We start from the raw sequence: 19,459 nt of genomic DNA, 5'->3' as shown, positions 1-19,459 counted from the left end.
CTTGGTACAGTTCCATCCAAATTTTGTTAGAGCCTCAGACTTGATAAACATTTCTTCTTCAGTTAATTGTCAATTGATCCAAACCCTGAAAATTCATTTGAGGTATTCTTTAATCTGCTGCGTTGTGTTGGTGATGGATTATCTCACTGTGCAATGCTATTCTTTTTAAATGTTTCTTCTACCTATAGACTTCTTTGTACTATCCGTTGTTGGACCTAGGGTAAGTTACATTTAAGATAATAGGTAAACAGCATGTACTTTCCAGTCTCTTGTTTTTGATCATGCAATCATTATAATCAGGTCCCTGATGATACGTTTTATTTGCTATAGTTTTTAAATAAAACCTTGTAGATATTCTGGGTTGTCTTCATCTCCCCTGGTAAGCAAAATCCAACTCTGCCTTTGGCTTATTCAATGGTATTTTCTTTTAGTGAAAGTCCTTGAGCAAATGGCATTTTATTGAAGACATTATTTCATCATTTGAAAATTAATAAAATTGATGTCTATATCCTGTTTGCTTTCATATGCATTTTAATCATCAACATCCACCTGATATTTTTTATTTCAAATTTTGGTATGCAAAATTAAAGCAATGTATCTATGTAAAGTGTACTTACATTGATTTTTTTAAAGAAAGAAGCTACTTTTCTTTTGAGAGTTCTTATTAGAACAGAGGTTTTCAATGAAGCTGTATGCAACTTTAATATATTGATTATCTTATGGTGTATATTTTAAAAAGTGTCATTTTTTTTTAAAATTCACTAGTTAGATACCTTAAGTGAAATTCTGAATGAAAAAAGGATGAAAAGTTTTTATGCACATATAACAGTAAAATTATGTACAGTAGTTACCCAATCATGCAACACAAAAAATATAGAAATTTAAAGTATTCTTTTGACTGTTTTATTTCCAAGGTCATAAATAACAGTTTCTTATGTTTTTGCTGTATATTTTCTCCTGGAAAGGTTGTACTGCATCATCTGCAGAAAATTCTGACATAAAACTTTGATGATGATGATGATGATGATATAAAAGTAAATCCTTGCCTAGCACACCCATGTTTATTTCAATAAAGCAGAAATGCGTTCCTTTGTTTTAACTCCCTTTGTTTCCTCAGAGGAATTTTTTCAAGTTGTGGACAATGAGAAATAATCATAGCAGCAGCAAACATAGCTAACTTGCTTCTCACTCTCTCTGTACAGAAAGGACAGCAGCATAGCAATCATAATAAAATAGAAGGGAAAAACTCACTCATTGGCACTGCTTTCCACAAAGATTTTTACATAAAAGTTTACTTAATATCCATGTTTTAGTTGTCCACAGTTTAAAATATTTGCAAATATGGCAGTAGCAGTCCAGAAATATTCCAAACACTTTTACACAAGGAATCAATGTTCAACATTAATAAATACCCTTTTTATCCTTCAAAAATAATATTTTGAAGGTGACATTATATTTGGCTTGCACATCATTTAAGTGCACTCAAACATTCACACTGAATGTAGAAAGTCTTAGAAGTGATTTGGGCGAAGGATTTCCCTGATCTACATGTTTTACCTAGTAAATACAAACATGATTTTCTATTAAAATGCTCAAAACCTATTCAGAGCAAGGATTCATGGTATGAACAAACATTAAAATTCATTCCTTTGTAACTTTAGCAATTTAATTAAAATAAAAGGTGTTTTCTCTAGATTTATGTTAAAGACAGTTTTTGCTGCTGTTTTGTGAACCCAAAGCCTATAAAAGAAAATAAAATTTTCTGAAGGAAATTGATGGTCTGTATTGCAACTGAAAGATTGCTTCAGTTTCTCAAGAATCTTGTTGGGGTCTCTTCTGTGAAGCTTTTCCCTGAGTCATGTATTTACTGGAAAGGCTGCCTATATATTAAGACAAAAAGACCGAAATGAAGACATCAACAAGAAAGTCATCAACAGCATTAAAAAAAAAAAAAACTTTCCCCCCAAGGGTAAGGCAGTTCTTCATAACTGAGGAGAAATGGCACATTGGTAAAGCCTAAGTAAATACCCTTTTTCAAATCACTAAATCCATTCTATACTATTCACAATAGCTGTTTTGTAATCTCAAACTTCAAACACCACAATCTGTTCTTCCTATCCAGACTCAACAATTTCACTAGGACAGCCAAGGTGAAAGATGTATAATTGGGAAACACCTACATACTGAAATGTGGTTTAGGCAATGTGATTGAGATGGTAAGCTGCAATTCTTATCATCCCTCATCCCTAGTTATAGTAGCTAGAACTGATAGGAATTCAGTCCCATACATACATAGTATATTTCTGCATTAAGCCAAAAGACAACACTGTTGCTTTTAATACAGATCAACAAATGACAGCACTGCCTTTTTTCATTACTGTAAGAAAATATCAATGACAACACATGATGCACAATTCTGCTCAGGCTATTGGGTTGGATCCTAAAAGCCATTCATGTAGGAAAAAGGGAAGAGATACATGCTCGTGTTCTTTCCTCATGTTGCACCCCCATATTGCTCTCCAAAACTTCTGAGAGCTGGAACAATCCCCACCCCCATCTCACCCAAAGAACTGGGTAGAGGGATGCTGTTGAAAATACCAATCCCAAATTTTTAGCCAGTCAGCAAGGCAAGGAGCTTATATAAATCATTGTGAGAAAAAAAATCTGAGATATTTTTACATCTATTTTAATAATTACACTACATCTATATAAAATCTTAGAGTAATGTTTGCATTAAAAAAAGCTTAATTTACAAACCTGACTGGGGACCCAAAATTAGTTTCTGTTTCTTTTTTTCTTCCTGTGGAGGTAGTCCCTTAAAAAATAGATAAGAAAATGCATAAACAAACACTTGGAGGTAGCTAATGTATAATGTGATAACAGAAACATAATCCTGAAATATCTTAACAGGTATTCTATTTGAAATGATGTACTATTAATTTTATCATGTATTAAGATAAAAGTTAATCTTTAAAAAAAAAATCAATACATGATTTACCTGATTTAATCGACCAGAGTGTTTAACAGCACTGGATATAGGGGTCCCACATGAATTTTCTAACATCAGAACACCTTAGAAAGTTAAAATTATAGTTTGTGAAAAAGTTTACATGTCTGCATCAACCTTCCAAATACTTTTCACCTTAGTGAAAAATCCGTTCCCAAGACCTGTTAAACCATGGTTTGTTAAATACATCACAATTGTCTGAATTTATGCACTGCCTTGTCTTTAATGATAGCTTATAACTCATAATTGCATTCATGCAACATGCCAAGACAAAACTAAATAAACAAGGTGAAACTTTTGGAAAGCTATCCTTCAAAAGAGGTCTAATGGTTTTTGTTTGGTTCACTTGAAGAAATTGCTAAGGTTATCATTTGAAGTAAAGGGAAGAGGGCAGAGTTCTTACTCTTTACTCCTGCAATTTTCCAAGGGAAAATTTCCCTCCCTTTCACTACTCCCTCCTTCCTCAATCCAGAGGTTAAGCCCTTTTTTTGGGTGAGGGTAAAATTCTCAAGCAGCAGGGCGGAAAATTTAAAGTTAGCAGGGGAGGAAAAAATCTTGATTTACTATGCTCCCTTTCACTACACTATAGTGAAAATTTGCAGACACACAATATCCCTGAAATAAACTTTGTTATATCCAAAGTAATCTGCACAATTTACTTAAATGTACCTTACTTCCACCCCAAGCAAGCAAATGACACAATTTCCATTATTTCTAATTTTATTATTTGCATTAACAATGTCATTACATTGATATACAATAATATGAATGGTCCCTTAAACAAACGCTAAACTTAAATTGTGTTTTATAATATAATATCACTTTTTAAAGCATTTATTATTTCTTTTCTACTGGAAGTGTTTTCAGCATCAAGGATTATATCCAGAGCTCTTTTTTCATAAATGGAAATGGATTTCATTATTTCCATTCCTCACACTAACTCTGTGATGGCGAACGTATGGCATGCATGCCTCAGATGGCACGCAGAGCCCTCTCTGCGGGCATGCAAGCTGTCGCTCCAGCTCAGCCCCACCGCACATGCACATGCGCTTCCCACTAGCCAGCTGTTTTTTGGGTCTCTGCTGCGCATGTGCGGGGGGGCGGGACACGTGGGAGGTGCCCGTGCATGCATGGGGGGACAGTGCTCCCCCCACGGCCTGTTTTTGCTCCCAGGAGGCTGCAGGGAGGCCTACTAGGCCCAAAATGGAGTGCTGGCGGTGTAGCAAGTGCATGTATGTGGGTCGCACCAGGGGTTGCAAGCGCATACGTGGGGTCTGTGTATCATGTATGCACACGATTTTGGCCCGCAATGACAAAAAGGTTAGTCATCACTGCACTAACTTATGTATAGCAAAGGGCACTTAATTTGCTAACTAGGCATCCCTTCCAGCTGACAGGCTAGGAAGCAATTTTCAATGACTTCCCCTTTTGACTGCAGCTCTTAATCCCAAACTTTCATGCCGAGTGTTAATATCTGCACTGCTGCAGATCCAAATCACAGCTTTAGAAAGATAAGATCAATGCTGAGGTCATCAGTTTAACCCTGATGAATATAGAGTAAAACATCCATTAGCAGCATTGGAATGGAGCTAGAGTTCATACCTGCAGCTCCTTTGTGCTGTGGGCATTCTTTTTTTATGTGTCCTTCCCTTCCACAAATGAAACAACGTTTTTCTCTTAAATCTCTATCTTCTTGCCGCTTCCATTTCTCTCCCATTGGCTTGGGAGATTTCTCTTTTCCAATTTCCATTCCTCCTCTTCCTGATTTATTTTTGTTAGGCACACACATTTGCAGCTTTCCATCCTTTAACAACACTTCTCTTTCTGTAGCTTTAACTGGGGTCTCTTGTTCATCTTTACTTCTTTTTTCTTTATTTTCTGGGTATCTTTGGTTTTTAGGATCTTCACTGTCATGCCATCTTCGGAGTCTACAACAATATTGATTCAAATTTTTTTTTTTAATGCAATTTAAGTGTACTATAGCAAAATCATTTAAAATGTGCTGGATACTTTTCTCCTACTGAACCTCTTGGAGCTAACAGTAAAATACATTTACTAGTCTTTTTGCAATTGCACTTCCCTTCTTTTAAGTTTTAAATATTGTGTATTATTTCTGCACTGCTTGCATTTTCAAATGTCCAAACAAATTTACTTGGAAGATTCTCAATCAAAACTAAAGGCATTGATGAAAACAACTGTATACAACATTCAATATTCCATTAGGTCAATCTATTTTTCATCTTTTATTCCATCTTTTTAGTAACACAGTAGTATTTTCAAATTATGAAGATTCATCATTTCAGAATACTATACATGTTTTAAACCATACGTCTTCCATATGCAGCACTAAAATACAGAGGAAATATTTTTAACTTTCTAATAATTAGATTATTTCCACACTTGAGCAAAAACAAACTTACTTTCTCCGCATTGGGCAGTCTTTCATGAAATGTCCTATTTTACCACAAGCTCTGCAACATCTGTCATTTGGGGCCAATTCTCCTTCTGTAAGCACTTCTGGGTCAAAAAAATATTCCTAGCAAAGCATTAAACATAATAAACTTTTAAGACCTGAAGACACTATGATTGTCCCTAAAGCACAATAAATAAAACCTACTTCTTAAATCTGATTCTGCTAGTATTTAATTTGGATTGTTTATTTCAGTAAGGACTCTAGAAAACATATAAAAATCTACAAAATTACAACTTTGAATCCAGTTCATATATAGATTAAATTAATTTGAAACAGCTAATGTCTGATTAAATGTTGCAGGGCAAATTGTATTAAATGAGATAAAATTGCAATATTTGGTTACAGATCCACTATTTGTGATGTGGAAATATTTAAACATATGATTCTGATGAGTAAGAGCTTTCAATATCTTTGTAAAGATTTGTTAGTTTCTAAAGTACCTAAAATATCTTGTATATAGATTGTAGTTTCATTATCAAAAATATTATCATAGATCTCTTCAATAATTTCATTTATAAACTATATTATAATGGTCATACTTTTACATAACCTACTTTAATTTAAAATATGTATTTATTTTCTTCCAGCAATAAAAAGTATATAAATTGACTAAGAAAAAGCATCATTAACAAAATACTTGAAAGGCAACTGGGTTATGAATTTTCTAACACACTCACCATTTTTGAAGGATATTCTTTTGGAAATCCTTTTACGGGAGTGCCAAATAGCCTCCTGCCATTTATAAAAGCCTTCATTATAAAATTTGTCACTAAAATAATTGAAACAAAGATAATTACCTGTGTATTCAAAAATAATAAATATTTACTATTTATTTGCAAGTATACATAAGATAATTGATAAAGGGTCTTACTTTTTCTTGATAATCCAGCTCCAAGATTATGATTCAGATCAAAAGGATCTGCAAAACAAGAATTAGAAGTTAGCAAAATCCATAAAAATATTAAACAAGTCTATTTCAGAACAACTTTATATCTTTTCGACACATAGATAGAATTCACATATTGTATTAAATACTAATTTATTTAGCAAGCTGTAATGATATGATTTCCATGAGTTATAAACAATTGTTGATAAGCCACAGTATGGCATAGTGTGATAGATGCACTCAGTCCTAAAAAAGAAGAGTGATATCTAAGTTCTAGATGATATAAACGTAAAAGCTTAGTATGAGTGAAATATTGAGGATCATAACATTCAGCCATTTATTTTTTATCAATGCAAACTTCGTTAGAACTAGAATTCAATATAATAAAGAGAAAATTCCAATGCAAGGAGAAAGCAATGAAATGTCCTTTAGGATCTGCCCACAGAAACCCAGAATAGATCAGGCTGAATGGAAAGAAGAGTGCTGTACAAATAAAGCTACAAAAAAGGACGGCAGGCTCAATATCGGATTCCTGTTATTTCATCTGTAACATTCAAAGGAATTAAATGATTTCAAGTTAGGTACATTATGAGAAATATAAAGAATAAGAGAGACCCCAAGTGAAGTTTAGAATCTATAAAGTACTCTACAAAACCATTCTGTACTAGAAAACAACTCAGGTGTGTAGTGTATACCCATCTTATTTTTGTTAGAGACCATTTCTTCTCTGTGCCCTTTGTTTAATCTATATCTATATCTATATCATCTATATCTATATCTATCTATCTATCTATCTATCATCTATCTATCATCTATCTATCATCTATCTATCTATCATCTATCTATCTATCTATCTATCTATCTATCTATCTATCTATCTATCTATCTATCTATCTATCATCTATCTATCATCTATCTATCTATCTATCTATCTATCTATCTATCTATCATCTATCTATCTATCTATCTATCTATCTATCTATCTATCTATCTATCTATCTATCATCTATCTATCTATCATCTATAAATGCGAAAACATTCACGCAGGAATCAAGATATCTCCAGAACCGTAAAGCCTACAAATTTGAAATTTGGTACGTATGTTCCTCTTGGTTTTTAGGTGCTCAGTAACAAAGAATTTTTTGAAATAACCACCAGAGCATTAGTATTTCATATATTATTATTGACACGCTCTGATGCTAAGGAGTTAGATGTTTTACTCCCCTTCCCAACCTGAAAAATTGGACATGGGCATGGGCAGCACTTGACTCATCCGGCCTGCTGGCTGGGAGTTTGGAGAGGAGCCTGAGGGAGAGAAGGTGATAAGATAGGTGGGGCTTCTGTGGGGCAAATCTGAGGGAGAGAAGGTGATAAGATAGGTGGGGTTTCTGTGGGGCAAATCTGAGGGAGAGAAGGTGATAAGATAGGTGGGGTTTCTGTGGGGCAAATCTGAGGGAGAGAAGGTGATAAGATAGGTGGGGTTTCTGTGGGGCAAACCTGAGGGAGAGAAAGTGATATGACAGGTGGGGCTTTGTGGGGTAAACCTGAGGGAGAGAAGGGGATAGGCTAGTGGAGGATTCTGTGGGGCAAGGCTGAGGGAGAGAAGGGGACAGCAGAGGTTGATGGTAACTACTCATTAATTTTCAAGCTGTAAGTGTTGATTTATCAAGCCCGATTACATAGCTTTGTAGCAGAACACGGGTATTCAGCTAGTGTAACATACAAGAGCAATAGCAGTGGATCCAGTAGCAACTTTGTAGACTGTCAGCACTGGCCTTAGTTAAAGGACATCAAGAGAAGCACCATGCAGAAAAATGCTAAGTGGATATCTTTCTTCAATGCGTAATAAGTGATATCATTCATTCCAGTGCCAGACACTGTTATGCACTTAGCAGCTACTCCCCCAATAAAGCCTATGCAATAAAAACATATATATGTTAAAATATCAATAACATGTTCATAAAGTAGAGATACCTTCAATGACTATGTATTTCGAAGTCCACTGTTTCTTGAACATTGTAAGCAAACTTTTTCTTCGGATGCAGATAACATGCTCTTTAAAATCAAATTCCTCAGTATAAAAACGTAAAAGTCCTAGCCATAATTCACCAATGGATTCTTTATTTTTACCAAAATCTGACCAAACCTCTGACTGAAAAGAGAGAAAGAAAAAAAACTTTTTTGCTCAATTTTAGGTGGTTAAATTTGAAAAGGGAAATGTAATTTAATTATTATGCACATTTTAACCTGTGCGCAAAAGAAACACATTCTTCTGTTTTTTTTACTGTTCTAGGATGAAAATTAAAGCCCTACAAAAGCATAAGGAACGTGGCTGATTTCACTGAATGTAAAATCTGCTAATCTGAAACAATCTGTTTATTAACTAATTCCCTTTAGCCATGCAGAAACTGATCCCTGGGTTTAATAATATAGGCTGAGATCCTTGTTTTTATTCAGCAAATCTTAGGAATGTAAAATTTAAGAATTCATACAACCTTTTCCCCTGAATCAGTCAGATTCTCACCAGTTCATTTATTCTGTCAAAGAAATAAACATTCCAGCCATCAACTAGAATTTCAGGTATTTTTGGCTCTTTATAGATCTAAACAAAGAAGTATTAAATATTAGGTTAGCATTAAACTGGTAGCCTTTGAATTCTTTTAAGTAGACATGGAGGTATACAAACAACAATTATGTACTGTACCTCTTGAAGAACTGGAATAACAGGTGGACTTCTCTGCTGAAGAAAATAGAGCACCATTAGAGTATATGCGTAGGAAGATAAACTGCCTCTGGATGCATCACCAATGTCACACATCTGGAGTGAGAGAGAGAAATTAGCTTCAAGACTTGGCTTCAAGACCTTCCCCCATAAGGCTTGGACATTGCCTTACCTTTGTAAATACTTTCATTGTGTAGCAAAGATACTTTACTCTGGGATCAATTGTGGCATAACAAGACAAGAGCCTTGTGTTATGCAGAGCCTGCAAAAAACAAAAAGAGTAAGTGTAAGTCCCCTTTTCTTTTACAGAAAGATTTGGAAAGGTAAAATGAGAAATTCAGCATGGAAAGCGTTTCAGAAGTTTATCAAGTTTTAGACTGAGACATGGTAGATTTTTGTCTTATCTCTTTCATTTTCAGGTAAGAAAAGATTCATTTTTAAAACATGCCATTAAAATTAGTCATTTAAGGAAATCATATGCTTCTTTGGGACTGATATATGTTTATATTAAGCTACTTTCACAGAATATTCTGAAATAAAATATTGTAAAAACAAGGCTGATATATTTATCTTCTAACTTTTCAATTTTCATTAACTGCCCATATCACTGTTTGCTATTTTGTTTTTGGTCCATATGATGATGACACGATACAATACAATACAATAGCAGAGTTGGAAGGGACCTTGGAGGTCTTCTAGTCCAACCCCGCTAGGTAGGAGACATACTCAAATATAAATTGAAAAATTATTTTTTCTTAGAGCCATGGACCATTCCTATTTATAAAAACTTCCAAATGACTACTAGAAGAAATATTTATATTTTAAACTGTTAAATACTCTTACCAATGTGTTATACAGACTGATATCTACTTCAAGGCCACTTCGGACATGATAAAACTTGACAATCGGCACTTTAGCAGTTGTTATGGGTAAGATATTTCTTAAACCTATGCAAGTACAAAAATACTTACTTCAAGTGAACTTAGTGAGAATATTAGACTTAAAATCCAACAGACTAAATAAAACATGACGCTTAAACTACAAAAACATACACACTTATTTAAGGGGAAGTCTCAATTAATTCAACAGTCCTTATTTTAGTCACAGTGATTTGGAAAATTGTCAAGATGCTTCACTACAAAAATCACCAAGTAATAGTTGGCACAGAGTTATTTCAGGCTTTTCTGTATTTTATAATAGCAGAAATACATTCAGTGCACTCAGTTATAGGAAAAGATGGTATCAGCATATGTAAACAGAATGGGACCCAGAAATCTGACAAAAGACAGAACTTTATAAAAGATGTTGAAAAGATTTTGAAAAAATTATATAGGGCAAGAAGTTTTAGTGAATCAAGTTTTACTGGAAAGCCAATGAAAATTCTGCAATGAAATATGCATTTTCTAATACTATTAGCGTATAATCAAACAATCAATATATTAGCTATAACATCATTGGCAAAACTTGGTTTAAACTTTAGGAAATCATCTAAATAAAGATACAGGCATTCATGAAAGACACAAATATTATATTCTCTCAACACTAGTTTTTGAAAGATAAGAACAATATGCAATCCATAAAGTGTTAATTTTATTCCAAATGAGATTGTCAAAATATTATATAAATTTTATATAAACAATTGCATTAGAAACCAGTTGAATGCATTTCGATGTCTAAATTATGAAAAAGTGAACAGTTTGGGATACAGCTGTTGGCCAACATTTTTCCTATTTAAAAAATAATTAAGCCAAATACCAAGGGTGCTTTTTCAAGAGACTTTCTGGCTTTTCAGCTCTGAGCTAAAGAAGCTTCTTGGATGAGAAGCAAAAACAAACAAACAAAAAACACCCTCCAGAAAGTCCACTTGCCTCTTGAAAAAGCACCTTTGGGACAACCATGACCTAGATGACTGAGAATCTCCATAAACAATTAAACCAAATGTTTAAGTAAATGAAATAACACTATGTCAAATATAAGGACCTGATTTGACATTTCATAAGGCAACACAGCTTTTTAATTTTGAAGAATTGGATGCTTACCTGAATGTTTCTTCAGCACTCTTGCAAGTTCTTTAATAATTCTTATACAATCAAGTCCCTATGATAGAAAAAATGTTAGTATATTGACAGTATTTATATCCAAGAAAAACTTATCCATTAATAGGTCTCCTGCCTCTTTGCAGCATACACAGGTTTAATTTCAAAACTTGATACTATTTTGAAGCATGTCTTTGTAATGCTAGGTACTAACTTCTATAGTTTCTAATCCACCTTTGATTTTGAAACAGCAAATATATGCTAACTCCCAGAAACCTTCGTGTCAGAAAATAGAAACATCTCACAGTCCTGACCCAAATATTGCAAATATTTAAATTGCCAAGGACTTATTAAACTTAGTAAAGGAGAGGAAAAAAGAACGCAAGAGATGTAAAAGTAGAAATAGTGCCTGTACTGTGTATTATTTGATGAGAGTTTTAGTACATCCCACAATATAAACAGTTGAATATCGATTATTTTTCTCTTCTCAAATAGCAGCCGCTTTTTTCCAAACTCAGCTTAATTTTTACATTTATTTCTGAGTGCAAATCGCTGCAATGAGACTTATCTTCCCACTGATGTCTCACATCTGGTGTAACTGCCAAGGACAATACAAGGCCTCAAAACCAAACACATTGTGCACACACATATAGAACATTAGCAGCTTAGAAAACAAAAAAGACAAGTACAAAATATATTTCTGTTCATCAAATTGTCCACCAAGCTACCTCAGCAGTTTCCAGACCATCAATTGTCATACAAATATCAAGATCGCTTTGCTTGAAGCCAAATCCATTCTTTGAAGACCCAAACAGGTTTAATTTTGTTCCTATAAAGGAGGATATCTATGACTAATTCACATAAATTTTTAGCGTAGTTAGCAATACATGCTTTAATATCAGATTATTTAAAAATATAAGAAAACTGAGTTCAGCATACAATATTTTTCTATCAAGTAAGGCATTTTGTTTGAACAAGATTTAGATGAAAATAATAAAAAATTACTTTAAATCACTGAATTTAAAATTAAAAGATTAACTACAGGAAGCACCTGGAAATTCTTGTTGGATGAAACTTTCAAGATTTTGCCTTATATATTCCCGAGCCTGGTCTTCTATAATATTTGGAGCAAAATCTTCTGTTGAAAACAGAATATATTCATTTACAAACGGAATTGTGACAGCAAGTAAGAAACACACAAAACATGTTGTTCTTCTATTGCTTTGAAATAGTTTTACAAATAAAAAATGTTAAAAGTAAATCAGTTATAGCCATTATGCGAGCAGACATCTAGCAGCATAGACCCAGGTACAACCTGTATAGCAGGGCAAACTCTGGTAGGAAAATTTAAATAAAAAATGAAGAATCACATAACTGGTTGCAAAGAAATGGGTCAACATCTTTCTTCTACAATAATAAATAAGCCTCTATATTCCAAGTGGAATATAGTTGCAGGAAACTATTAATACTTTTTCTCTAAAATTAACAAATAATTAAAATATATTAAAATATTTCTTCCAACTTACTGTAACACTGGATGCACACTTGATCCAAAATACTGGAAAACTTGGATGTTAATGGTGGCAAAGGATCCAGTTCAATTTTTTTAAAGTCTTCTGGACAGTCCTTCTTTAGATGACCTTCTCGCTTACATAAACTGCATACAACTGTAGGAGTCTAGATCAAAAGAAAAGATTTATCTAAAAATGTCTCTTCTCTCAATTTTATAATACCACATAGCTCCCAAAATTAAACAGCAACCATTGCTCAATCTTGAATATATATTGATGATGGATGAAATCCAATGTACTTCTAGTGACTTTAGTAGCCCTGAGGACACAATTCTCCCATCATCCATCAGCTAAATATTTTTCAATCTTTTAACCTTCCAGAACAAATATTATCTCAATTTGGTCTGGTACTTTGGCTTCATATTCTAAAACAGCCAAAATGTGCTGTAATATATTGCAACTGAAATTAAGAAAGTTCTTAATTCCCACATGAGAAATATTTCTTAGCTGCTTAGGAAATCAGGTACGGAGTATATTATGAATAGTGTATGCACTACACTTCACTACTGTAATCAAAGATGAAATTTAACTTTACATTTTAAATGCTTAAACTTGAAGTTTGCTATTATCAGAAGATTTACTTTAACAGGAGACAAAACTTCACAGCTAATTTGTTTGTGACCACAAATTGGCAGGAATTAATATGTCAGGATTCAGTTGGGTACAGCCATGGATGGAAATGGCTTTAAAACACATTTGAATCCAGATTCTTATAAATAGAATTTGTAGGTCAAATTTTACCAGTGTGGATGTTAAGTCCTACTTCTATGGAGAAGTCTGTCCTGGAATTAAAGCATTATATGATTAGTAATACTTTGATATATAGGTGCTATTACCTTGCCTTTTGTGAAATCAGTTTTATTAAATTCATAGAAGAATTCAGACCTGTTACTCTGGTCTACTGGCTTGTTACTTTCAGTAAGTACTTCTTTTTCAGGATCATCTTCTTTGTTCAAATCCACACTCGAAAGTTCATCTACTCTCTTCTTTAGCTCAATGTCCCCATGAGCAATAAGCAATTCTTCCTCTTCGGAAAGAGGTTCCTCAACACCAGATCCAGTGTATGTATTGTCCAGCTCATCTTCAGAATTGACTATGTTCTCATGTTGCCCTTGGTTTTTAATACTATGCTCTTCGTCTTCTTCCTCTGCCTCTTCCTCCTCCTCTTCTTCTTCTGAGTTATCCACTTCAGATACTTGTTCCCGACTTGATGGTACCAGTTTGAACAGGGAATCATCCAGTTCATCAGTACCTTCTGTGCTCTCCTCATCAATGTCAAGTTTATCATTTGGAATGCCACTGTCTTCTAAAGCAAACTCATCAAGAGCAGCTACTACATTTTGAAACATTTCCAAATCAGAAATGCTGTCTGTTTCAACATCATGCTCACTAATGGGAATAGCAAGATCTCCACTTTCACTGTCTTGGTTACTATCCAAATGTTCCTGCTCATGTCCCTCTTCCTCCTCTTCATTTCCACTCTCAGTCTCTTCACAGCTTGGTTTAAATTCCTCATTGTCACCCGAAATGAATTCTTCAATTATACAATCTGAGTCCTCATAAGACACTCCTAAAGGTTCACCATCTGCTAACTGCTCTTCCACAAAGTTTTCATCAATCAATACCTGAGAAGGCTCACACATATGTTCTTGAGGAAAATATGAACTTTTCTTGGTAGAAGTTGTACAGCTGTCTATTACGGTATTCTCCATTTCATTATGGACATTTTTTAAATCAGGGATTGTTTGTTTAAAGGCATTCTTCTCAGATTCTAGAAGTATCGAGCCCTCTAGAGATGTTATTTGGTTGTTTTTTGCATTCTGTTTATGAGGCAAAGCAAAATACTTGTAAGTTGACCGTAAACAATGAAGTATATACTCATATACTAACTGACTATTAAGAGTTCTTGCCACATTCCTCTTTACGGAGTAAGGATCTGAGGAGGGGAAAAAAGGTAAAAAGTGTTATAGAGGTTAAATATTATACTCATGTTTTCATTCTTTAAATGTATTAACCAAACAAGAATAGGCACTAATTTTCCTCAAGCCTTTCAATCAACTCATTAGGCTGAGAAACCTATAGAACTCTATGTAGTACTCATTTTATAATTGGTTGCTTAGTGACCTTTCAAGGGTCCAGTGGACCTATTTGGGGATACTTATGAGCTGGATTTAATGACTAGGAATCAGAGGCCTCCTCCAGTCACATGACTATAATTCAGGCCTACGCAATCCAGCCGCATTTACACCTGTTTGTACTTTCTCACAGTCATAGGGCTGTGTTTTATGACATTTTCTGAAAACAGGCACTTGCTTCCAATTTTCAGCAAAACGATGTCCACAGCAAATCATTGGTTCACTTAACAACCATGGTATTACATAATGACTGTGGATTAGCTTAACAACCATGATGGTTTGCTTAACAACCACTGCAAAAAAGTTCATAAAATCAGGTTGGTCACATGACTGACCTGTTTTACAAACTGTCACAAGTTATGACTGTGATGAGCAGTTGTAACTCAAAGTTAACCTCTGTACCACCCAATCCACATGACTAAGAAATGAACATTTAAGGTTTGCAACATGAGTACAATGAGCATGAGAACTAATCATTGTTCCATAGGCCCTAAGTTCTGAATTTTCACATTTTAAGTAAAAAAAGAAGCCTTTCTCCAAAATATGCTCCAGTTGAGATTCTGCACAGTATATTTTGAGAATGTTAGGGAACTGCACCTTTCTGTTTCATTAGCAAAAATTCTATCTGCTTACCAGAGTTAGTACTAGATTATATCTTTTAATTCTTAATATATAGTGATATAGATTTCTCCTATACTGAACATTAACTAAACACTAGCAAGCCAATCTATGTAATATACCTTCCACAGCAATTCTTTTTTTAGGCCAGTCCTTGGATTCACGAGATACTTTTTCTTTGAGCCGTATGCTTATTACTAAGTCAGACAGATTAAACTCCAAGGCATAAAAACGAAGCAGTTCAACCCACAGCTGTCCAATTGGAACTGAACACTGTTGATCTGAATCAAATGCTAAAGGTACCTGTCAATGAAAACAAAAATTGAGTCATTGTGTTCACCCAGAAACCATATTTAGCAGCTGAAAAATATGGCCATACTATTGTTAATTCTTTTAAAGAACAAGTGCAAGGTAATGTCTAAAACATCTAATGGATCAATAAAAAGGGAAATAGAACAATGTCCTGTGGGGAGTGTTGGGCTGAGACAGAATGACCATCCCAAGTTATCAATCCAATTATCATGCCTAAGGCATCTTTCAGTGTCCTATTTTTTAGGCCAGCACCTTCACCATTATATCACACTTGCTCTTTATATAGGCTAAACACTATTTGAAGTATTTCTATAAAATACTTTATAGTTATACTTTATATAAATTATAAAGTGTTGCAGACAAATTAGGAAAGCACTCCTGTGATCAGATTAGATTTCTTTCAAATACCTGAGTTCTGTTGTGAAACTAGATTGTTATGGTTAAAATATATGATTCTGTCAGAGCACAGGCTTGTCCTTGGAAAAAATATATCAAGAATTTCTTTTTAAACATTTAACTTGTTTAAATGAACATAGTATATATACATCCCAAGCATACAGGTAGTCCTCAATTTATAACCACAATTGAGCCCAACATTTCTGTTATTGAGGCATTTGTTAAGTGAGTTTACTATCTTTCTTGCCAGAGTTGTTAAGTGAATCATTGTAGTTAATAAGTTAGTAACATGGTTGTTAAGTGAATCTGGCTTCCCATTGATTTTGCTTGGCAAAACATGATCACATGATCTTGGGACACAGCAACAGTCATAAGTATGAACCGGCTGCCAAGCATTCAAATTTTGATCACATGATCATGGGGCTGCTATAAATGTTGCAAGCGTGAAAAATGGTCATGTCAGTTTTTTCAGTAATTTTGAATGGTCATTAAATGAACTGTTTGTAAGTTGAAGACTACCTGTACTCAAAAAATTAGCACAATGGTGCAATTTCCTCTACAACTATAAGCAGATGGAAGGAGAGATGCAAAGATGATTCCAAAATCTTTCCTAGTAGGACATTTCCTCCTTCCCGTAGGATCCTTATCATCAACTGCTGTAGAGAAAGAATTCTAAAACAGAAATAAGACAGGCTGACAAACACCCTCCTAAAGCCAACTCCAGCTGATTGCCCCATCAGGCATCATCACTGGTCATAATCTGTCCTATAGGAAGTACACTAATTAGTAATTCCTCTAAAAAATGTGGCTTTTACCAATGACTGATATGATTCTATTCTGTTTCTAAAGCTAACTGTGATTTAGCTTACACTTAAAATTATTCAAGTATCTAATCAAAATTGAAAGGTGAAAAAATATGGTAGACATATTATTACAGTTCATTGGTGTACTTCCATTTTAACTATAGCAAGGTGGATTCTAGTTTCTGTACCTTTGCTATGTACTCACCTCTGAAACCAGACAAACGATTATGCAACATACTAATTATATCAATTACTTAATATTTTAAATTAATATTACACTTGTTAAATAAAATATTTGTTTCCCATGCCAATGTATGCATTCCATGATTTTTTAATTCTCTGGTCCCGAATACAGAAATTTCATACTATACTAGTCATCAAGATTTGTTTAATTAACTGGGCTGTTCTACAATAAAGCTTCCTTTTTAAATAATGCCCACACTTATTTGATGGCAATCTTTTAATTCTGAGAACGGCAATCAGTTTATTGAAACCTACTTCATTATACATTAGCAACACAAGCTTTTTAAAAATGTACATTTAAAACATTATACCCCTACAATTGATTTATCAACATACCTTTCCCCTTTTAGGAGAAGATTCCTTTGAAGAAGTAGGATCAATACCAGGGCTGTATTCCCAGACCACAGTATTATTTTCAACTTCTTTAAGATTAAAATTCACTAATTTGTTTAATGAAAATCCTCCAATCTAATATAAGAAAAAATAATCATTAGAAATAATTATTCCAGAAAAAAACAACAAAATTAAGGACAGAAATTTAAAAAAGATTTCACTTTTCTCCAAGTTGCTATTTTGGCCAATTGTGTTTTTGCTACAGTGGTTTAAAAACATTTGGATGTGATGTTTTAGAAGAGGTAATACCTAATAACAGAGAATTATATAATGTAAGGATCCTATTGTTTCTAATTCCTGGTTTTTTTACATCTAGATTCGTATTTTAACATATACATATTTTCCAGTTTTCCAGTATTAATCAAGTATTCATTCTATAATCATAGCCAATTTAGACTGTTGATATCTATGAAAAACCATGATTTTGTCTTCTACAGTTCATTATTTTTCATTAATAGTGCGTCTCATTGGCCATTCTTTATGCTATTAAAGATATTCTTTCTTCATTACGAATTTGGAAAAAGGCCTATTTTTTTTCCTCAAAATAGCATTCAAATCAACATTACAATATTACAAAGTATTTACATACATAAAAGCAACTGTTAAAGAATAACTAGAGCAGACTTTTCTTTGTATCTTAAATATGATGTCAGCACTAAAACACCTGATCTGAAAGAAATTCCACAACTATGAGATTATCTTCCTATAGATATTTTTTCTAGAGTGCATGTTGTAATGTCTAAATCTGAGACTTACAAAAGTGGATCTTATTTTAATATCTTAATTAGCATGATCAGATGGAAGATAGCAATATTTGAGTTAAACTTGGCCTTGATAACTTAAGATTCTATAGTCCTATTAATTCTGGATCCAGCACAGAACTTTAAAAATGAACAAAATGTCATCATTATAATAGGTCTGAGCTAATATCTAGATAAATTTTCTGAACTATTGTGAGATTTCACCATTGCTTGTTATCTGCTACTCACTCCCAATTTTAGGACATTTAATAACTGCTTATAACCAATAAAAGCCATTATAGCTTGAATTTTTGCTATTCATAGGACATTGATCAAGGCAGAATCTGCTCTCAATACATGCAGTCAAAGAAGGCATGCTATTGGTCTCATTGAGAGAAATGTTAATCCAGAACACAAATTCCCTGCTCAAGAAATGACTCTTATTCTGCTGTCATTCAGAAAAGCAATTAAGACCGTGCCCATAATGTTGGACCCATGAGCAGTCAATCAGTCAGGCTAATGAACTGTTACAGTGTTGTTAATTGATTTTATTAATGTTTCATTGATTTTGAACCGTGTTAATGTAATAGGGGCTGTACAAGCAATAATAAATAAGTAACTTTCTCCCTCTTTTTGAAAAAAAAAAGTAAGAATTTATAATCTCAAAGCTACATAAACAAAACACAAACTGAAAACATTTTATCTGCATTTAAGTATTTTTATAGACACATACCCATGAACCTAAATAGACAGGCAAAAAAGGTTCTTTCCTTTGTTGCAGGAAGAAAATAACCATCAGAGCAAATACATAAGGTGGTAAACCACCTTCTTCAGGATGATCTATAGAACATAGCTAAAACAGAAAGAAAAATATTTATTAACGTAGGATTATCAAATGTTTCAACTTGACAGTTCATGAATTTGAAGAAACTAATCAAACTTTTACTATAAAAATTATTTAAATATACTCCTAGACAAACTGAAGACAATTCTATACTTCTACTTTTGAGTCATACACTCACATGCAGCTACAGCAATTTTACTGACTGGGCCATGACACAGTACCTACTTATCATCATATCATCACATCTAATTAAGGTGGCTCAATAACCATGGCAGACATA

The 19,459-nt window shown here is 33.7% G+C and overlaps 1 protein-coding gene across 2 annotated transcripts in view; it reads right to left on the bottom strand.

Moving 5' to 3' along the window:
- Positions 1–876: 876 nt before the first annotated feature.
- The window catches only part of TUT7 (terminal uridylyl transferase 7), a 35,584-nt gene continuing 17,001 nt past the window's right edge, over positions 877–19,459 (bottom strand). The window contains exons 10-29 of one of the 2 annotated variants that reach the window (XM_081941018.1): positions 19,069–19,188; positions 17,539–17,670; positions 15,571–15,751; positions 13,532–14,631; positions 12,651–12,801; positions 12,176–12,262; positions 11,853–11,953; positions 11,128–11,185; positions 9,932–10,035; positions 9,261–9,350; positions 9,071–9,184; positions 8,891–8,968; positions 8,341–8,518; positions 6,352–6,399; positions 6,158–6,249; positions 5,428–5,543; positions 4,610–4,935; positions 2,999–3,072; positions 2,758–2,815; positions 877–1,880 (exon numbers count right to left, since the gene is read on the bottom strand). In XM_081941018.1, coding sequence (XP_081797144.1) covers positions 1,813–1,880; positions 2,758–2,815; positions 2,999–3,072; positions 4,610–4,935; positions 5,428–5,543; positions 6,158–6,249; positions 6,352–6,399; positions 8,341–8,518; positions 8,891–8,968; positions 9,071–9,184; positions 9,261–9,350; positions 9,932–10,035; positions 11,128–11,185; positions 11,853–11,953; positions 12,176–12,262; positions 12,651–12,801; positions 13,532–14,631; positions 15,571–15,751; positions 17,539–17,670; positions 19,069–19,188 — 3,276 coding nt within the window. In that variant the 3' untranslated portion in view covers positions 877–1,812. The remainder of the gene's footprint in view (positions 1,881–2,757; positions 2,816–2,998; positions 3,073–4,609; positions 4,936–5,427; positions 5,544–6,157; positions 6,250–6,351; positions 6,400–8,340; positions 8,519–8,890; positions 8,969–9,070; positions 9,185–9,260; positions 9,351–9,931; positions 10,036–11,127; positions 11,186–11,852; positions 11,954–12,175; positions 12,263–12,650; positions 12,802–13,531; positions 14,632–15,570; positions 15,752–17,538; positions 17,671–19,068; positions 19,189–19,459) is intronic. The other variant, XM_081941019.1, reaches the window with a different exon arrangement.

The sequence above is a fragment of the Natrix helvetica genome (genome assembly GCF_964273705.1).
Source record: "Natrix helvetica genome assembly, chromosome: 2".
Lineage (NCBI taxonomy): Eukaryota > Metazoa > Chordata > Lepidosauria > Squamata > Natricidae > Natrix > Natrix helvetica.
The sequence above is the reverse complement of the archived record's forward strand: the minus strand, read 5'-3'. Positions and strand labels throughout refer to the sequence as shown.